At 41.6% G+C, this 20,188-nt stretch overlaps 1 protein-coding gene and 1 pseudogene across 1 annotated transcript in view; one reads left to right on the plus strand and one right to left on the minus strand.

The window, feature by feature from the left end:
* The first annotated feature begins 981 nt into the window (after nt 1-981).
* Nucleotides 982-20,188, plus strand: part of SLC6A20 (solute carrier family 6 member 20) — a 60,215-nt gene continuing 41,008 nt past the window's right edge. Inside the window, exons 1-2 of the mRNA XM_072651387.1 lie at nt 982-1,321; nt 17,184-17,324. Of these exons, the coding sequence (XP_072507488.1) occupies nt 1,192-1,321; nt 17,184-17,324 (271 nt within the window). The 5' untranslated portion in view covers nt 982-1,191. The remainder of the gene's footprint in view (nt 1,322-17,183; nt 17,325-20,188) is intronic.
* LOC140531002 (golgin subfamily A member 7 pseudogene) lies at nt 13,865-15,475 on the minus strand (annotated as a pseudogene).

Below are 20,188 nucleotides of genomic sequence, written 5' to 3' on the forward strand. Positions count from 1 at the left end.
TGCATTCGAACAACGTGGCCAGCCCATCGGAGTTGCACTCTCTGAAGTATAGTTTGAATGCTTGGCAGTTCTGCACGAGCAAGGACTTCAGTGTCTGGTACCTTATCCTGCCAGGTGATCCTCAGAATCTTCCTAACTAACTAGTGACATTATCACAGGTGGGAGACAACTGGAGGAATTGGGAGGTATCAGACAATGCAGGGCTTGGGGGGGAAGTAGGTGGGACCATCCAGAGGTAACAGACAATGGAAGGACAAGCTAGTTTAAGGGTAACAGATTTGAGTATGAAAGGCCAGATTAAGTGGGAAGATTCAAGGGAAGTTCAGGGAGGTTCCCAGAATTAGAACCCCATCCACAGGGTTGTGGTGAGGTTCGAGTGCCTTTAAAAGGCTTGAGCCTTTTTAAATGTGCTACATAAATGCTAGATATCATTATTACAGACCAAACAGAGTTGTGGTAAGGGAAACACTTTGTAAACCTTAAAAGCTGCTGGAAGAAGTACTAGGCTTGTGCTTTTTCTCTGGCGCTGTGTGATCAGTTTCCTCATCTCTAAAATGGGTGTCAGTAATAAGACTTGCACTATTTGCCTTATAAAAAAGTGAAAGGGACATGTATCCCAGAAAGCTCTTTCCATATGATGAAATGCCACACAAAAGTGAGCCCCCAAAGTGGGCACAGCTGCCTCCAGGCCCTCTCATTGCCCGGTGCTGAAGGAGAAAGAACTTCCCAAATCTTCACTTCCTATGCTCTGCAGGACCTTCAGTACCTGGTTTACCAGGCCACTGAGCAACCCAAACTCCAAGTGGCTCTGGAATTTTTTTTTCTAGGACAAAGTTGGGGGGCGGGAGGAGAGGAGGGAGCTAACTCTTTCGTCCAAGTGTCCCTTTGATAGCATTGGTGGACCAGCCTGGGGTGGGGGGTGGAGGGTACTCTATAAACTATTTACCAGCATTCCTACTACGGTGCGTGCCCGTTAATAAGATTAGTAATTAAAATGCTTGATAACAATTGGCAAGTGTGTTTTCCTCTCTGCGTAGTGGGTTGGGCTGGCCGCGGTGTCAGGCTGGGCAGGAGGAGCACCTGAGACAACAAGGACGACACGCAGGCTCCCAGGAAACCAGATAGCCGCGAACACCCGCACCGGCATCTAGGAAGCTTCGGGAGTCTGTGTTGAGCGCTCAGGAAGCCGCGATGGTGGAAATGGAGAAAGCCCGACCCCAGTGGGGCAACTCCTTACAATTCGTGTTCGCCTGCATTTCCTATGCAGTGGGACTGGGGAACGTCTGGAGGTTTCCCTACTTATGTCAAATGTATGGAGGGGGTAAGTGAGAGTTTCGCTTCTCTGATCCGTGTTGGAAGGTTCCAGACATGATCATGCTGCTGGTAGTTTATATGCATTTGTTGTGTTGGTTTTTTGGGTTGTTTGTTTTTTCCTTTTTTAAGCCCAGAAGTACAGGTGTCCATCCTCCATTCCCCCTTCCCTGGTGGCTCTAAGTCTTTCTCCCCTTCGCCTCGAGTTCTTTCCCTTCTGTGAATTAACGTAGACCAGACAGCCACTCACCTCTGTTCCCATTCTTCTCAGCTGAGCTGTCAACAAAGAGAAAGAAGAAAAAACGAATCTTAATAAGGTTCTCCGTATGCACCTGACACTTCCCCTTTCCCGCAGAAGATCCAAGTTACTGCTGTTCTTAGAGCCTGGGCTGGTGGGGCTTTAATGAGCAGAGTAAGGCGGCTGATATTTACATTACAATAGAAATACTGGATAAACTCTTACTTTCAGGAGTAAGGAGAAGAATGGGAATATAGTTTTGGCTTCTACGTAGCCTTCCCCACTTTGAAACTTGGTCCCCGGCCTCCAGGACCCTGGCCAGCGGGCACTAGAGCCTCCTGCCGGCCTTTGAAGAAGAAAATAAATTGCCTTGATCTTAATCCAATTTTTAAAAATGCAGTAAAGAGTTTGGGAGTTTGGTGGGGATATGGAGTTCTAGAACACTGAGAAGGTAGTGATTCTCAAGCTTCTTCCATATATCTCCCTTCTTTTGCATGTTCCAGCCCTCCCCCATGAGGAACCAAAATAATGTTCTGACATTTCATTGAACAACCTATAATCTAAAGTAATCTTAAACCACAACATTCTCCAAAATTAAAGCATGGAATCTAAGCCCCAAACCTATACTTTTGTATTTGAAAAGCAAAAATGATTGCAAATATCTAGGAGGTTGTATGGTACATTGGAAAGGATGCTGGATTTGAAGTTCAGAGCATAGAGGTTCAAACTGTGCCTCTGACATTTATCATCTGTGTGATCTTGAGCAAGTCATAAATGTCCCTGAGTCTCAGTTCTGGAAAATGTAGCTTTGGATTAGATTAAGGATTCTTAATATGGGGTCCATCCGTTCTTAGTTTCAGGGTGTCTATGAACTTGGATGGGGAAAAATGTTTTCCTTTGATTTTCTTTTTGTATTATTTTGTGCATTTAAAAACAATATTCTAAAAGGTCCATAGGCTTGACCAGACTGCAAAAGGCTTCCATGAGACAAACAAGATTAAGAACTCCTAGACCAGATGCCCTCTAAGGTCCCTCCCAGTCTAAATCTATGATTTTACGATTTACTGTCATAATAGGAAGTTAATCTAGGTCTTGATGGTCCAGCAACATAATAAAAGGTCTTAGGATCAAATCTCAAAGTCAAAATACCCCTCCCTTCTAGTATTCTCCATCTCTCTCCCCCCACCATGATAGATTAAACATTCACACAATGCAGTTATTGGAACCAAAAGGATGTGACAAACCACGCACTTTTTTCTAAACGCTCCGTTACCTGCATCTGTGGGTGAATGAGTCCAGGGAAATATAGTTGTATTTGCCCATCTTTGTGAAGCATTGAAGTAAAATTCTGAATAAAAATGAAACGCTACCAAAGAAACTTCAGGACCTTGTGGCCCTTCCATGGGAAAGGACCTGAGATTTATACCTATGTGTAAACCAAATTATTTTACTGTTGTTGATTTGCTGGTGAATGTAATCTGAGTTTATGGAAAATAGTCCAGGGATCAACCTCTGTTCCGAAATGAAAGGAGATTACCTGACCTTTGTACAAGCAATTAGTTCTTGCCTAGCTTTGGAGAGAGTAATACAGAATGGATGAATCTGTAACACTAGATAGGGAGTTAGGAGACCTATGTGTGAATCCTGACTCATGTGCATTGTAACATTGGGTAAGTCACTCCACTTTTCTGAAGTGACTTCTCTGAAAAATACTTCTCTGAGTTTTTAGTAATTCATCTATAGAATGAAGGGGATGCATCAGTTCAACTCCCAAATTCCTTCCAGCTCAAATATTCTTCAGTTCTGGGAGGAGGAGAGGAAGAGGTAGGGAAGTAGAGCTCATCTTCAGAACAAAGTCTGAGACTGTCATCCAGCACTTGCTAAGGTGGTAACTTTTTTCATTCATAGTTGTTAGTTTTTCAAGCACCATCTCCTGCAGGAAGCCTTCTCTGATTCTCACTGCTCCTGCCCTACCTGAGTCATGACCTCTTCCTCTTCACTCTCTCATTCCTTTTCACTTCTCTATACCTATGGCATTCTATAGCTTGTATCTGCTTACACTCTCTTGCTAGACTGAAGCAGAAGGCAAGGACCTTGTCTGAATTCCTCTCTGTCTCTCCAGCACTTTGCATAATGTGTTGCATATAGTAGGTGTTTTAATCAGTGTTTAATGGATTTGAATTTTCTGGCTTCACCGTAAGATCTAAAATTGTTGCCACGTTGATATGGAAGTATTGGCCTGGTCATAAATGCCCCTATTTCCCCCCCATGCCCATCCTTGTATATAAATGTCTTCTAGAGTATTATTTCTGGACTCAGAGGACCTGAGTTCAAATGCTACCTGTGAGGCTTATATGACTTTAGATTGCTTCACTTGCCTGGGTCTCAGTTTCCTCATCTGTAAAATGAAAAGGTTAATCCAAATGGCCTCTGGGGTCTCTTGTAGTCCTGGATCTATGGTCCTGAGATTTCCCTTTCCTCAAAGTGAGGGGAAAAAACCTTTGCAAAGCTTAAAGGACTATTGAAATGTGAGTCTTCATCCCTGGTCCTTCTACCTCATGATTAAATAATATGCACATAGCTGGTTTGCTTGGAGAGGTAGCCACAGGGTAGATAGAAAGCTGGACTTGAAGTTGGGAAGACCTGGGTTAAAATCTCACTTCAGACACATGGTAGTTGTATGATCCTCAGCAAGTCTTTTAGCCCCTCCAAGCCTCAGTTTCCTCACGTGTAAAATAGGGACAACAGTTCCTGTATTATTTGTGCCACAGGGATGATGTGAGGATCAAGTGAGAAAACGTTTTCCAAACAAGGGGGTTCTTAAACTGGGGTCCATGGATATGTTTGAGGGGCTGGTAATTTGTTTTTAAATATTTTTGACAATTGCATTTCAATATAATTAGTTTCTTTTGTATTTTACTTTATACATTTAAAAACATTAGATATCCATAGGCTTCATGAGTCTGCCCAAGATATCCATGATATGCAAAAAAAAGATTAAGGACCCCTGGGATTGAGACTGAACCTGTGATTTCACTGATATAAGGAACTTGTGGTTAAAAAAAAAACCAAACCTCTCTCAATACAGGTCAGCACTTTTCTGCTATGCTGGATCACTAAGAGGTTCAGTGACTTGTCCAGGGTCACACAGCCAGTATGGCCCCAGGGTGGAACCTGAGCCTAGGTCTTCCTAGCTCTGAGACCTGCTTTTTCCATAACATCAGGATGTCTTTGTCATTGTGGGTTATTATTGTTATTACAGTTTTACACCTTGAGAACTTGTAACCTCACTCTTTGCCAAAAAAGCAAAAAACTCATGTAAGTGTACCCCAAGAGAGATTGAGGAAACCTTGAAGTCCATGGCAGGCAGCTGCCTTCCAGACTGGGCCTGCCCCTAATACTACCCTCTACACAAAGGACTTGTTTGTGAACCACACGGCCAGGACATAATTCCCAGAATAATATGGATTAGAGCTCAGGGTTCATTTCTTTGGGTTTCCATCCCTTCACAGGCCTTCCAAGGGCCAGCCCAGTGGAAGGAATGTTAATTCTGAAGATTAAACTCCAAATAAAGAACATCAGTGTGACCTCCAAAATCAACTAGCCAAGGCTTCATCAAATCCCTTTTCGGTCAAGTCAGCAGGTCTACAGGACATGGGCCCAAGGTCTCCAGCAAAGGTTACTTCCAAAGAAAAATATGATGGAGCTGTCCATGTTGGAGCCACTGCTGGTTACTCCACTGCAAAGACCTGGGGAAGAGCGACATCCTTCTCCCTCTAGATCAGAGGTTCTTAATCTAGGGTACCAGAATAGATTTCAGGGGCAGCTAAGGGGCTCCACAGTGCATAGAATCATGAGCCTCAAGTCAGGAAGATTCATCTTCATGAGTTCAAATCCTGCCTCTGAGACTTTACTAGCTGTGTAACATGAAGGGATCTTTGCCAAGAAAACCCCAAAAAGGGTCATGAAAAGTCAGACACAACTGAGAACGGCTAAACATGAACCTGGATGGGGAAAAATGACATCTTCATTTGTACTAATCTTAGGTTTCCTTTGGAATCTGATGCTTTTGTTTTGTGCACTTAAAACATTATTTTGAGGAGTCCAGAAGCTACACCAGAATCTGCTAAAGGGGCCCGTGACACATGAAAAGATATCTAGAGTTGAGATACTCAGTGAGGAAGGATTATAATATTGAAGGCCAGAAGAGCCTTGAGTGCTCATCTAGGCCAACCTTTTCATTTTACAGATGAGGAAACTGAAGTCCAGAGATGGGCACTCTGCATCAAGCAGTCAGGCTCAAACCCATCTCTTCTGACTCCAAATCCTACACTCCTTCTACTATGTATTATGAAACCTATGTTTACCTATATGAGTGACTGCAGTATCCTTTCCCTCTCTGAAGATGTGGTTCATGGTATGGTCAATAGAAAATGCATGTGTGTGAGACAGACAGAGAGGTAGAGAGACCAAGAGAGAGAAAGGAGGTGAGAGAAATCAGAGAGAGAAAGAGAGGGAGGGAGAGAGTGGGGAGATGGAAAGAGAAAGGAGGGAGAGAGGGAGAAAGAGAGAAGCAGAAAGAAAAGAAAGAAATGGGGGAAAGAGGGAGGGAGGGAGAGACAGAGGAGGGGGGACACAGAGAGAGGGAAAGAGAGAGGGAGAGGAAGAGCAGGGGGAGACAGAGAGAGAGAAGGAGAAAGAGAGAGTGAAAGAGAGAGAGGGAGGAAGAAGGGAGGGAGGAAAAGAGGGAGGGTAGGAGGAAGAGGGTAGGAAGAGAGGCAGAGAGAGAAGAATCAGGGAATTGGGATTCTTGGTCAGGTTTGGGTTGAACTGGATGGGGTCCTTTCCAACTCTAAGATAGGTGAGAGGCACGTGGAGGTATAATTTCAATCTAATCTAGTAATAAATCTAATTCTATAACTGAATAATTAATTAGTAATTAATATTTATTAATGATAAATATTAAGTATGTATATATTTGTGGTGATATAAAGATAATGCCCAAAATAGTCCCTGCCCTCAAGTAGCTTCTGTTCTACTGGGACACACACGCATTTGTTTGTTTACATGCGTACCAATATACAAGCACACGTATCTCATAATATCTATTACTGGAGAGATAGGGACTTGATTTATAATTTTACTGATATAGGAAACTTCCTGATGAGGATTCTCCCTCCACCAGAGCAAAGCCACACCACTGTGGAATTTAGAATTTTGGAGAGTGGCCCTTGAGGATCTAGGTGTCTTACCCAGAGTCACACAGCTAGCCTGTGTCAGAAACCAGGTCTTCCTCTTCTAGAGCCAGCTCCTCCCCTGCCCCTCTACCTCCCCCACCTCTTTCTGTCTCTTGGTCTCTCTTCTCTCTGTCTCTTTCTGTCTCTGTCTTTGCTTCTCTGTCTCTCTCTGTCTCTTTCTATTCCTACCTATGAATCAGCTAGGTAGAGCACTGGGCCTTACATCAGGAAGACCCAAGTTCAGATCTGTCTGCAAATACTTACTAGTTGTGTGACCCTGCGCAAGCCACTTAACATCTTCGTGCCTCATTTTCCTCATCTGTAAAGTGGAGGTAATAAAACTACCTACTTCACAATTTTGTTGTGAGGATCAAGTAAGATAATAATTGTAAAGTGTTCAGCACAATGGAACAGAGTAGACACTATATAAATGTTAGGTATTGGCTATTATTGTTCTCATTGTTAGACCTCTTACTACTAATAAAGGCCAGATGACCCCTTGTAGGTATGTAGTAGGAGAAGTAGAAGATGACTTCTGTCCAAGGTCCCTTCCAACTCTGAGACTGTGAACCCAGAATAAGTGAGAGCTGGCAGGGGAATAATTTGAGCAAACTTCCTAGTGGAGAGTCTTGAAGGAAGTGTTGTCACACACCTGTGTACACACAGACCCATCCTTACACAAGAAGGAATTAATTGAGCCTTGTTTATTTAAGCTGGCTCCCTAATCAATAGTCTGTACATCTATCTGGTACAATTTTTAATAAGAATGATAATAGCAATTATGGAGCTTTAAGGTTTATAAAGTACTTTCAAGAATTATCTCTCCAACCTTGTATTATCTCCATTTTATAGATGAAATTGAGGTTAATAGATTAAGCGTTTTACTCATAGATAATAAGGGCCTGAGGCAGGATTAAAATTCAACTCTTCCTGACTACAGGTCAGTCCAACAGTCTACTCATTGTTGAGTTGTTTCAGACTCTTCATGACGCCGTTTGAGGTTTTCTTGGCAAAAATACTGGAGTGGCTTGACATTCCAGCTCATTTTACAGCTGAGGAAACTGAGGCCAACAGGGTTAAGTGACTTGGTCAAGGTCACAAAGCTAGCAAATGTCTGAGACTGGCATTGAACTCATTCCTTACTTTAGGCTCAGCACTCTATCTACTGCCCCACCTAGCTGCTCCAATCACTAATATAATAAATAATAATAATAAAATTATAATTATAATAATTGATAAACAAAATAATAATGATGAAAGCTAATAATAAAATCCAGATTTTTCTGATTCGAGGTCCATCCTTTTGTTCACTACACCACCTGACTACTTCTAAATAGGTGGTGTTCTAGGTAGAGTGCTGGACTTAAAAGTGAGGAAGACGAGTTGGAATCCTGCCTCAGGCACTTTTGCTAGCTATGTGACTCTGAGCAAGTCTCTTCAAATCTCTCTGTGCCTTGGTTTCCTCATTGTAAAATGAGAGGGTTAGAATCCAGAACTCCTTCCAGGACATCATCCTCTTGACTTCCTGGAGAAGTCCATGATGGAGATTCAAGAATGAGCTAAGAATATAGGAAGGGGAAGCAATCTTGGGATACTAGTGATTTCTATCTCTAGAGGCATTTTCTATGGGGATTAATATCAGATTGAGATGTGAAGGTCTCTGAAGCATCTCTGGGTCATTCTGTGCTTTGAAATCTATGGCAGGGATCTAAAGTAGGGTTACAGTTAGTGACTCAGCATAGATATATAGATTAACCCTGCACCCATTGCCCTCCCTTCCTCATCACACACAAATACACACACACAAACACACACACACACACACTGATTCTGGATAATTAAACCTATACCCAGAATCACCACTAGGGATGTGAGTGGCTGGGTCCAGTCAGACTGCTCTATCTCCACTTTGGACTCACTGAAATCTAGTTAAGAAAAACATCTGGAGCATGCTTGAAGGAGGCAAGGAAGGGAGGAGAAGTACAAAAGAGTGACAGGCAGTCAGAGAAATTGTAGAAGAGGATGGAGGACCTGATTGGCAAGGATATTGGGGTTAGTTACTCTCCTTAGCCCCACCTGTAAGTGATGTAATGCCTTCTCTCTGAAGCTGCTGCCACCTTTCTATGTCACTCCAGCTGCCTGCCTCCCAATAGTAGTATGTGGTCCCCCCTCCCAAAGCATGAGGTCCATGGGGACTATAGTGTGTATGTGGGTGCAAGAAGCCAGTGAGTTGGAGGTCAGAAGACCTCATTTCAATCTGTGCTTTTCCACTTTCTAGCTGGGTGATCTTGAGAAAGTTGCTTCCCTTCTCTGAGATGTTTCCTCAACTGTAAAATTCAGATGATGACGCTTATACTGGATTTATCTCAAAGGGTAGTTGGGGGAAGGGTCTTGGTAAGTTCTAAAGCATTAGAGAAACGGGAGATGTCATTGGCCACCCTCCAGGGACAGTTCTATCTGGACTAGACTGACTGGACCTCTGACTGGAGCAAGTGGCATTACTTGAGCCCCCAAGGGAGAGAGTGGAGAGTCCACCTCATTTCTGCCACACTCAGCCCTCTATCAGACTTGGATCCCTAGATCAAGGCTCAGCACCAGTGCCACCTAATTTCAGAGGACTCTCGCTTATTCTTCCTGTGGTTAGAATGTTCCCCCTCACCCCCACCCACCCCCCTACCCTTCCCTGCCCTGATTCACCTAGTTTTTCTCAATCACAGAATCAGTCCTGGAAGGGAACTTGGATGTTATCTAGTCCAACCCTGTCCTTTTACAGATGAGCAAACCCAGGATTAAAGTGAAATGGTTTGCGTAAGATAATACAAGATATATCAGGATTCAAATCCAGGACCTCTGATTTCACACCTAGTACTCTTTCTACTGTACCCCACTGACTTTTAATTTTTATATACCTTCTGTTTCTTATCTACAAATATGTTTTATCCTCCAAGCAGAATGTAAGCTTCTTTGAGAGTAAGGACTGATTCACTTTGGTATTTGTATCCCCAGGGCTTGACACATAGGAAGGAGCACTTAATAAATGCTTGGACTGCTTTGTGTTAGGCCTGGTGAAGAAAGATGTCATTCTCATAGTGGAATGAATCCATGATGGGCTACTGCATGTGCTCAGAAGCAAATAACTCCACAGGTCAATTGGGCACTTATTTTGTGACTTTTGGCATGCTGTGACTTTGGGGGCTTTTAGAGGAGTGGAAATGGAAAGAACAAAACTAAGGCAGGGTGACTAGGACTTCGACTCAGGATGCTAAAGTTTAGAAGACAGCCCTTAAAGTGTTTCAGCAATGTAAAAATAACTGAACTTAACATCTAATTAGTGAAATTAGTTAAAAGCATCAACTCCCATGAGCTTTCTCCACTGACAGCTGTCTTCCCCACAGGTTGTATCCACGTGAGCTCCTCCATAACCCAGCTGTGTCCCCTCCCTGTGGTGATTTGTGCCTCTTGTTCCAGGCACAGAAAGTACTAACTGCAGCTCTTGGCATGGGGTAGTAGTGGTGATCTGTAACCCCTGGACACTCCCTGGTGGCAGAGAGCCTTGGAATCCAGCCAAGTGCTTGGTGGACATTGTCCAGCTCCTCATCTATTTCCCCCTTCTCAGTTGTAGCTGAAAGACTCTCACTTTCATTTTCTTGATCCTGTCTTTCTTGGCCTGGAGCAAAAGTTCACACTTGCCATAATCAAAAATGAAATGTTTCTGTGAACACAGGAGCAAGCCTCTTATGAACCACCATCTGCTGCCTACAGCAGTGTGGGCTCATGGGCCAGGATGCATCACTGCCCTTTCCACCGATGAAAACTTGGTGGAGACCAAGCAGGATGCAGGACGGAAGATGAGATCAGCCGCCTTCACCCTGTCCATTCCTGTGCTCGGGCTCAGCTGACATCACTGGCATCCTCTCCTTTTAGACAATTGTGCTAATGTACACATGGAAGGACACAGAACCAGCCCAACCGCAAATAAAGGGTACATAATAGTCACTTAGATAAATAACTATTGACAAATTAAAGAGAAAAGAGATACCAGTGCAAACCCAAGTGTATGCAAATCTATCTCATAGTAAATCACTTTTACTAGATCTGTGATCTCTGTGTTAAGACCTCCCAGTGAGGATGCACTCCACTGATGCACATCTGCACCCCATCGGTCAATCCTTTTGAAGAGTTGACTGAGTCACTGAGAGATTAAGTAATTTGCTTGGGGTCAGTTGTCAGAGATCCAATGTAAACCTAAACCTTCTCATTCCAAAGACAGTTCTCTAGCTGCCAGTCCATTAATTTATGTTATTTAATAAAAGGTTGTGTTTTAGAGAAGGAAAAAAAAATCCCACTGTTTCTATGCCTGGAGGATAGATAAGTTTAATTATTGAAATGACACATCTCTTGAGAGTGCCTCAAAGGCAGTAAGGGTGTGATATTATTGGCAAAACTATTCGGTTACAATATACACTGGTGGTTCTCAAACTTTTTGGCCTCAGGACCCCTTTACAAACCTTAAAAATTATCAAGCAACCCAAAGAACTTTTATTCCTATGGGCTACGTACAGCAATATTGGTCATATTTGAAATTAAAACTGAAAATAGGTATTAATTTTAAATAATAAAATGATTACATGTTAACATAAGATTTTAATGAAAAAGAAACTATATGTCCCAAAACTAAGACAATTGATGAGAAGAGTGGTGTCGTTGTAGGTATTTTAGAAGTCTCTTTAATATCTGGCTTAATAGGAGACTCCTGGATTCTCATGTCTGCCTCTACATTCAATCTATTGTAAAGTAAAATGTAGTTTCATTTCAAATGGATGAAGCAAATTGGGTCTCATATAGATATATAATTGAAAAAGAGAGAAGGCAAATAATATATTCGTATTATTATGAAAATAGTTTTGACCTTGGAGATGCCATAAAAGGGCTTTGAGGACCCCAAGGGATTCAGGGACCACACTTTGAAAACTGGGGTATACAAAGTATTGCACCCAGAGTAACACAGGTACTCAGTCACAGCAAGAATGTTTTCACCTAGGACAAAAGTAATTGAGGGGTGGGGAGCTCTCAGAGGGCACTCTGATGAGAAGGTGTTTCAGTAAGAGGACAATCTGGTTCTTCTAACCCAACCCTTGGAAAGGTATTAGAAAAAAAATTAGAAAGAAGCAGAGCCAGTATTTGAAGTTGGGTACCACCCTGGCATGTATTGACCCATCTTCTCTTTCACCAGGTCCCCTTCATGACCAGGGACACACATTTGTGAAATGGCTTACTGGGGTTGGATAAAGACCTTTTAGCCAAGGACTGTCAATCAGTCAATGGTCAACAAACATTTGTTAAGCATCTATCATAAGCCAGACCCTTTGCTAAGTACTAATGAGAGAAAGAAAAGTAAAACAAAGTTCCTACCTTTAAGAAGCCCCCATTCTAATAGGAGAGACAACATGTAAACAACAAATAAGATATATACAGGGCAAATTGGAAGTAACCTCAAAAGAAAGGCACTAACACTGAGGGTGATGGGGAAAGGCTTCTTTTTTTATTTAAGAAAAATTTTATCGTTCCCCAAATTATCAATGGTCAAAGGATATGAACAAGCAGTTTTTAGATGAAGAAATTAAAGCTATCTATAATCATATAAAAAGGCTATAAATTATTATTGATTAGAGAAATGCAAATCAAAACAACTCTGAGGTACCACATCATATCTACCAGATTGACTAACATGACAAAATAGGACAATGATAGATATTGGAGAAGATGGAGGGGAAATTGGAACACTAATGCATTGTTGGTGGAGTTGTGAACTGATCCAACCATTCTGGAGAACAATTTCAAACTATGCCCAAAGGGCTAAACAATTGTGCAATACCCTTTGATCTAGCAATACCATTACTAGGTCTGTATCCCAAAGAGATCATAAAAAAGAGAAAAAGGACCCACATGTACAAAAATATTTATAGCAGCTCTAATTATGGTGGCAAGGAATTAGAAATCAGAGAATGGCTAAACAAACTGTGGTGTATGAATGTAATGGAATATTATTATTTCATAAAAAATTATGAGTGGGCAGATTTCAGAAAAACCTGGAAAGACTTACATGAACTGATGCTGAGTGAAGTGAGCAGAAGCAGGAGAATATTGTCTGCAGTAACAGCAACATTGTATAAAGACCAACTTTGATAGACTTAGCTCTTGCTATGGTCTAAGACAATTCCAAAAGACTCGTGTTGGAAAATGCTATCTGCATCCAGAGAAAGAGCTTTGGAGGCAGAATGCAGATCAAAGCAGACTATTTTCCCTTTTTGTTTTTCTTTCTCATGATCTTTCCCTTCTGTTCTGATTCTTCTTTCACAACATGACTGATGTGGAAATATGTTTAATAGGATCGTACATGTGTAGCTTACATCAGATTGCATGCCATCTGGACGAGGGGAAAGGGAGAGAGGGAGAAAAAATTTTGAACTCAAAATCTTATAAAAGTGAATGTTGAAAACTAAAAATTAATTAATTTTTTTAAAAGAAAAATTTTACTAGTGTATTACTATTTGGGCAAAGTTATTGCAATGAGTGTGAAAGGCAGACAGATTGTTAAAGGCTATAAGAAAACAAAAAAGGTTTATATAATTAAAATATTAAAACAAACTTCTTAGATTTAAGTAAATGACTAAAATATCCATAAAAGAAATGAAATCTGAAGATTAGATTCCGAATTAGATCCCACCTACAATATCCCTGGCAGAAGAACTTTACTTTCCCCATTCTTTTCTAATAAATTCCGTACTTAGCTCTTTCCAAGGAACCTGCTCTCAAACCACAATGATTAACTTAATTTCAAGGTCTCGGAAAACACTGTCATAAAAAAATGTAGGTAGCAGAAAAGCAAATATTAACTTAAATTTGTGGGAATTTTACTCAGGAAACATTCATATTATTTGACCCAAGCTAATTACGAGAACTATGGGCATCCTGAATACTGAATTCAAGTAAGGTTTATGATTCATAAATTTTGCCAGTGGAAATAGTTAAAAATGAACACATACAATACTATTTCTACCAAAATTTCCCCCATAAGTTATATCTATAATAAAGCAATAAGAAAAAAGTTTATTATACTTACTTATTACACATTAAGGGACAGAGCAAGGATGTCTATAGGTATGATGGCTTAGCATTCACTTTCTTGTGAGTTCACAGTTTTAATAAAACAAGCAACATCCTCCCAATGTTCATGACAATGTAGTAATGATATAAAGTTCTCCAAGGAGAAGCAAGGTCAGTGGAAATCACATGAAATACTGGTTCACTTAGTAATAAGTGCTACATTAAAAACGTTGAGCTTTGGTATGAGAAACTAACCGCAGAAACAGATCTGGCAATCCTGTGAACTCTGAGGTCTGGGAGGTGCGTCAGCTGGCCACAGACATGGCTTACTCCTCCTCAAAAAATATGCCTGGAAAAAAAGGCATTCTTCAATTCAGGGGAAATGAAATCAAACCTAGATATGACTTGCTGAAATCAAAAAACCACCTGGCAGAGATGACAGCATAAATATTGAGCAGAACTCCAGTCCTGGCAGCAGATAAGAAATGAATTTTGGATTGGGTTGATTTACACAGCTCATTTTCTTAAATTGTCTTGAATTTAAAAAGTGATGCTCTTCATTATATCTTCTCAGAAATAAATACAAAGACTAAAGAGTCCTACATAGTTTAAAGACATAAAGAGGATGCTGAGTGACTAGATGTCACCCCAGGAGTGGAATTTTACAAAGTTAGTCCTTGCAACTTGGGCTCTGGTAGTTGATACAAAGGAATGATTCTTGGAAAGGAGGTAGGGGACACTCTGCAATTGATCAGTGGACAGAAGAGTGTCCCATTCCAAAACAGATTCTTAGACTCCCATCATTTATCTCCCACTGCTTATGCGTCTGTCTTCATAAATGGCAATTTTGATAACATGAAGTCCTCTCTCAGTTGAGTCTGTCAGAAGGAGGCCCTGGGGGGTGTTATATGTAGCTTCTCATTCTGTTCCTGAATATATTTGATGATTTTCTAAAGAACCTTCTCATAAAGTGTTTCCATGCACAAAAAGTATATACCATCAAACAAGACTTCAAGGTGAGATTGGCTCCCATGCTTTTCTGCTTCTGCACAAAGGTTATTTAGAGTACAAACAGTTTCTTCAAGCTGCTGTGGTCAACCCGGTTCTCCAGCCAGGTTCTTCAGGTAGGCAGGGAACTTGGTCGGGAACTGGCACCGGGTATCACTGCTGTAGTCCCACTGAATGAAGACCTTCCAAACAAGGGCACGGGCTGAGGCCTCTTCAGGGACGAGAGGGCCAGGGTGGGCCAGGCTGGGCCAGGCTTCCAGGGACAAGACAACAGAGGTCTCCTCAGACCCAGGCACCCACTCCAAATCTTTGCTTTCAAGACTTCTCTCAGCTCAGTGAGAATCTCTTTACTTTTCAGGCACCCAGTGCCCTGCCTCTCATCCAATCAAAGTCTTCTCTCAGGAAAGGAGCTGACTAGTCATTTATACTTCATAAGAGTCAAGCAGTTTGGATCAGGAAGGGATATTAGATATTATCTAGTCCTAATTTCTTCTTTTTACATTTGAAGAAACTAAGGCCCAGAAAGGCTGAATTTGCCTAAATTCATGCATCTATTTACTGTCAGAGTTGGCATTCGAACCTAGGTTCTCTGATTCCAAGTTAGGGGATTCTTGTGACTGGTGAATGCCATCTCTCCTAAGGGTTTTTGCATTTTGAGTCCATCATAGAATCGGTCAACACAGATAGGCTCAACTAGGATTATCTCTGAGCTAATACCAAGTAGGTAAACACCTACTATTGTTTAAATTTGCCTGAGCTAAGAAATGCAGCAAACCTAAGAGGCCGACCTAGTGTTTGAATGAATTAACTTTCCCTACAAACCCATGGCTCTTCCAAAGTTCCATATACTGACGAAGACACCATCAGTGCTTCCAGTTTTCCAGGTTCATAACTTCGGTGTTATGTTCTTCTCTCCCCACGTATCTGATCAACCCCCGAATCCTGCTGTTTCTGCCTCCACATCCAATCCCTTGTCCTGACTCACATAAACACCTTTCACTTTTCATCAGATTATTGAGACAGACTTTCAATTGGTCTCCCTGCTTCGTGTCTCTCCCCTCTCCATTCCATTCTCCACACATTCACCAACGTGATTTTCCTTTCCCACATCACCCCCTTATAGAACCCAACACATAATAGACACTTAGTAAAGGCTCATTGTCCACCGACTGATTGATCTAGGATTCCATTAGCATTGCACTCTAGCCACCTGACCTCAATAGCTTTAGACCAATAATATCCTGAGTAACTGAGAGGTGACTTCAGTTTGCTGATTTAACAACCGCAGAAGCTGAAACGCTGAGCACTGCACGACGATCTCTTTTTTTAAACTTGGTGATTAATCTCCTGGCTCCAAGACTTTGCACAAGTGATTTCCCCTTAGTGCCTCATTTTTGCATAGTAGAATCTCTCCCTTCCAAGCACAGCTTGAGGCCACCTCCTACAGGATTTTCTACCTCCCTAGTGGGAAATGCCTTTTCCTGATGGAAATTACTTTGCATTGTTTACTCCTTAGCCTAGCATCAAAGGCTTTCCCCAACCTATACCTCACACCAATGCTACCTTTCCAATCATGTGTTGAATAGTTCCTGCACACAACGAATTATTTCTTTCACATTTTTATATACTGTTTCTATATCCTTCCCCTTGATATACCTTCCACTCTGCCCAAACCAGACTACTCACTGTTCTCCAGACACAGCTTTCTCACCTCCGTCTTTGTTTATGCTGTTAAATGTGACCCTTGATCCATATTTTTGCTAGTTGAAAACCTCCCCAGTTCAAATACTGACTCTCCCATGCTGCCCCTCTCCCTGCTAATCAGAAGTGATCTCTCCTGCTTTGAACTCTCATTCCACTGTTCTCTTGCATATTCTGATGTTTTGTGTTGTATCCTTTCTATCACCCCTGCTACAAGACTGTAAGTCCATTGAATTCAAGGACTCCATCTTCCTCATGTTTGTCTTTTCCTCAGTACCTAGCGGAATCCCATGCGGTCCGTGCTCAATGGGGGTTTGATCAATTGAGCAGCAATAAATTCATGTGGTCATTGCTTACAGCAAGAAGGAACCTTAAATGATTTATTATCAAATCCTCTAACGTGACAAATGAGGAAACTGATCCCCCAGAGAGGGGAAGTGACTGAAGTCACAAACATCACAAATAACGGAGTTGGTATTTGAAACGAAGTTCTCTGCCTCCAGAGGAAGCCTTTTTTTCCAGGACACTATACTTGCTTCTCCTGACTGGCAGAGGTGACTTGTGATTATTTTCTCCTGCAGGTGGATTTCTGGTCCCTTATGTCATCATGCTCATTGTTGAAGGGATGCCCCTTCTTTATCTAGAGCTGGCAGTGGGACAGCGTATGCGCCAGGGGAGCATTGGGGCATGGAAGACGATAAGCCCATATCTTCAAGGACTCGGTAAGTCCCCCATTGCTGTGTTCTTGTCCTGTTCTCCTCATCATGGTGGTGTAGGCTACCTTGGGGAATGCCTTGCTTAGTCTAACACAGAACATTAGGTTTCCCTAGAAGTTTATTTGTTAATAGTGGAAAATCCCCCAAAGACAAGCTTGGTTATAATAAAGGGAACAGGGAGGGATGAAAATGGATAGTAAGGGAAGGGCTGCATAAAAGAAAAAGACTAGCAACAGAATTGCTGAATTAAGCAGTCATTTGGATGATAGGTGAAGTTATTGGGGGTGAGAGAGAATGTGTGATTTACTTGATAAACTCAACCTCCCAATGCACCTGCTATGGAACTTGTAGTCATAGAGGGCTGCCTGTGTCACTGAGGAATTCAGTACCTTGCTCAAGTTCACAAAATTAGCATGTCAGAGATAAAACTTGAACCTATGTTTCCTAACACTGAGGAAAGAAAGAAACAAGCGTTTGTTAGGCTCCTACTATATTTTAGGTGCTTTATATCTTATATAATCTTATATATACATATATATATGTATATATATAATTCATATCTTATATAATCCTCTCCACAACCATGGGAGGTAGATGCTATTATTATCCCCATTTTACAGTTAATGAAACTGAGGCAGGCAGAGATGGAGTGACTTGCCTAGGGTCAAACAAATAATAAATATCTGCGGCCAGATTTGAACTTGGGTCTTCCTGACTCCAGGGCTAGTGTTCTATCCATCCCCCCTGCAGTGGCTTCTATACCATGTGCCAATAATACTAACCCATATTTCATGTAGCACTTCAAGGTTTACAAAATACATTTCTCACAACCCCCATGTGAAGTAGACAACGCGAGTATTATTATCCTGATTTTACACATGAGGAAACTGAGGCTCTGTGAGACCAGTCACTGTGCCTGGGATTACCCAGCTGTTATGACTTGAATCTGAATCTCTTGGCTACAACTCTAGTTCTCCTTCCCCTTACATGGCTTCTCTTCCCAATGAGAAAGAAGCATTGCTACAGCGGAAAAAGAATGCTGGATCTGGAATCAGAGGGCATGAGTTCAAATCTCAGTTCTGCCACTTGCCAGTCACATCTTTTCTGGGTCTCAGTGTCCTCATCTCTAAAGTGAGGAGGTTGGACTAGTGATTTTGGGGCTCATTCAAGCTCTAGATTTGGCATCCTATGATTTCCTTCCAGCTCTAAGTCTACGACCCTAAGTTTCTATAAATGCCCTCCTGGGAATGAAGCTAGCAGATATAAACAGGTCAGTGAAAGAGGTCTAGCTGCCTTGGCTGAAAAAATCTGCTCCCACATCGAAGGTAAAGCAAGGTCATTAACCCCTCTGTCCCTGCTGTTATGATTGCCACGGAGTGATCTCTCCTGCAACCAATTTCTCTTCTATCCTGCCGCCATCTTGAATAACTAGCTCATGGTCCAGAGGCAAGGTGGCAGAGGAATATTTCAGGTGGATCCATGATTTACCAGTATCAGAAAAAAAGTAGGTGATCCCAAGTCAGCCTGGATAGACTAGTCCAGTCAATAGGGGAAGCCACCGAAGCCCTTTGTGAAATCAGGCTGCCTTTCACCATCAGTGGTCAAAGTTGATATTCTGCTTACCCTGTGATTTAAGAAAGAAGGTAAAAATAAATAGTTACACACATCAACATCTGAATAAAATATTCAAGTAGAAGGCTGGGTCAGCTCCTGCGTCTGCTGCAGAATAAATCTATTTCTGTGGCATTGGCTCCTGAGAGATGAAACTGACTCTCCTCTGAATGACTGTTAATTTTTAACACTTGGGATATGTTGTTTTTCAGCAATGAGTAATTATTAATAATTATCCCTAGAATAGAACTTTATATTTTTCAAAGAAATTTGCAAATGTTATTTCATTTTGATCCTCACAACAATCCTGAGAGGTAAGATGTTATTATTATCACCGTTTTACAGCTGAGGAAACAAAGGCAGTCAGAATGTCTTGCAAATGACTTGACTAGGATTACACCGCTAATAAGTGTGTCTGAACTTTGAACCAGATCTTCATGATTCTAGGTCCAGCACTCTATTTGCTGTACTACCCAGCAGCCCACTTAAAAAAATCAGTAAAATGAGTGCTATGATAGGAATCCTTACCAGGGACCTACATCTATACTTTGGCAAATTCCATTCATTATTGTTAGGTCTGCTCTTTGGAGCTAAGAAAAACAAGACAAATCCCTCTGTCATGTGATAGACGTTCAAACTACCTGAAGATTTCCTTAGTGCCCTCCAAACATTCTATTCTCTACATTTCTCATTCCCTCCACTAGTCCTTGTATGTTACGTCCCCCAGATCTCTCACCATCCTAGTCACTCTCTTTTAGACACATTCTAGCATAAAACAGGGCAATTGCAACTGAACAAACATTCCACATATAGTTAGTCTTGGACAGAGTGCAGTGGGACAATCATCTCCTTCACTGTAGACACTAAAGTTTGATGACTGTAGTTTCGGATTGCCTTAACTCTTTTTTGGTTGCCCCACTGGATGCCCCTGGTTTCATTATCCATCATGTTTACTCCTTCTCCTACAAACTGAATAAGTATGACATCTCTTCGAAGTCATTGGTAACAATGTCGAATAGAAGAGATGGAAGATAGGTCCCTGGAGCACTCCTCTAGAGACCTCAACAAGAAACTATTAATCACCATTCTTTGGATTAAAAATCTAAATCTATCTGTGTTATCATCTAGTCCATTCCTTTCCATTTTGTCCACAAGAATAGGAGGTGAGGTTTTGTCAAATGCTTTTCTGAAATTCTGGTATACTTTGAGTGATCCTGTAACTTACCAGTTTAGTAACTACCAGATGAAGGTGGCTAGGT

Source organism: Notamacropus eugenii, chromosome 3 (assembly GCF_028372415.1).
Source record: "Notamacropus eugenii isolate mMacEug1 chromosome 3, mMacEug1.pri_v2, whole genome shotgun sequence".
NCBI lineage: Eukaryota > Metazoa > Chordata > Mammalia > Diprotodontia > Macropodidae > Notamacropus > Notamacropus eugenii.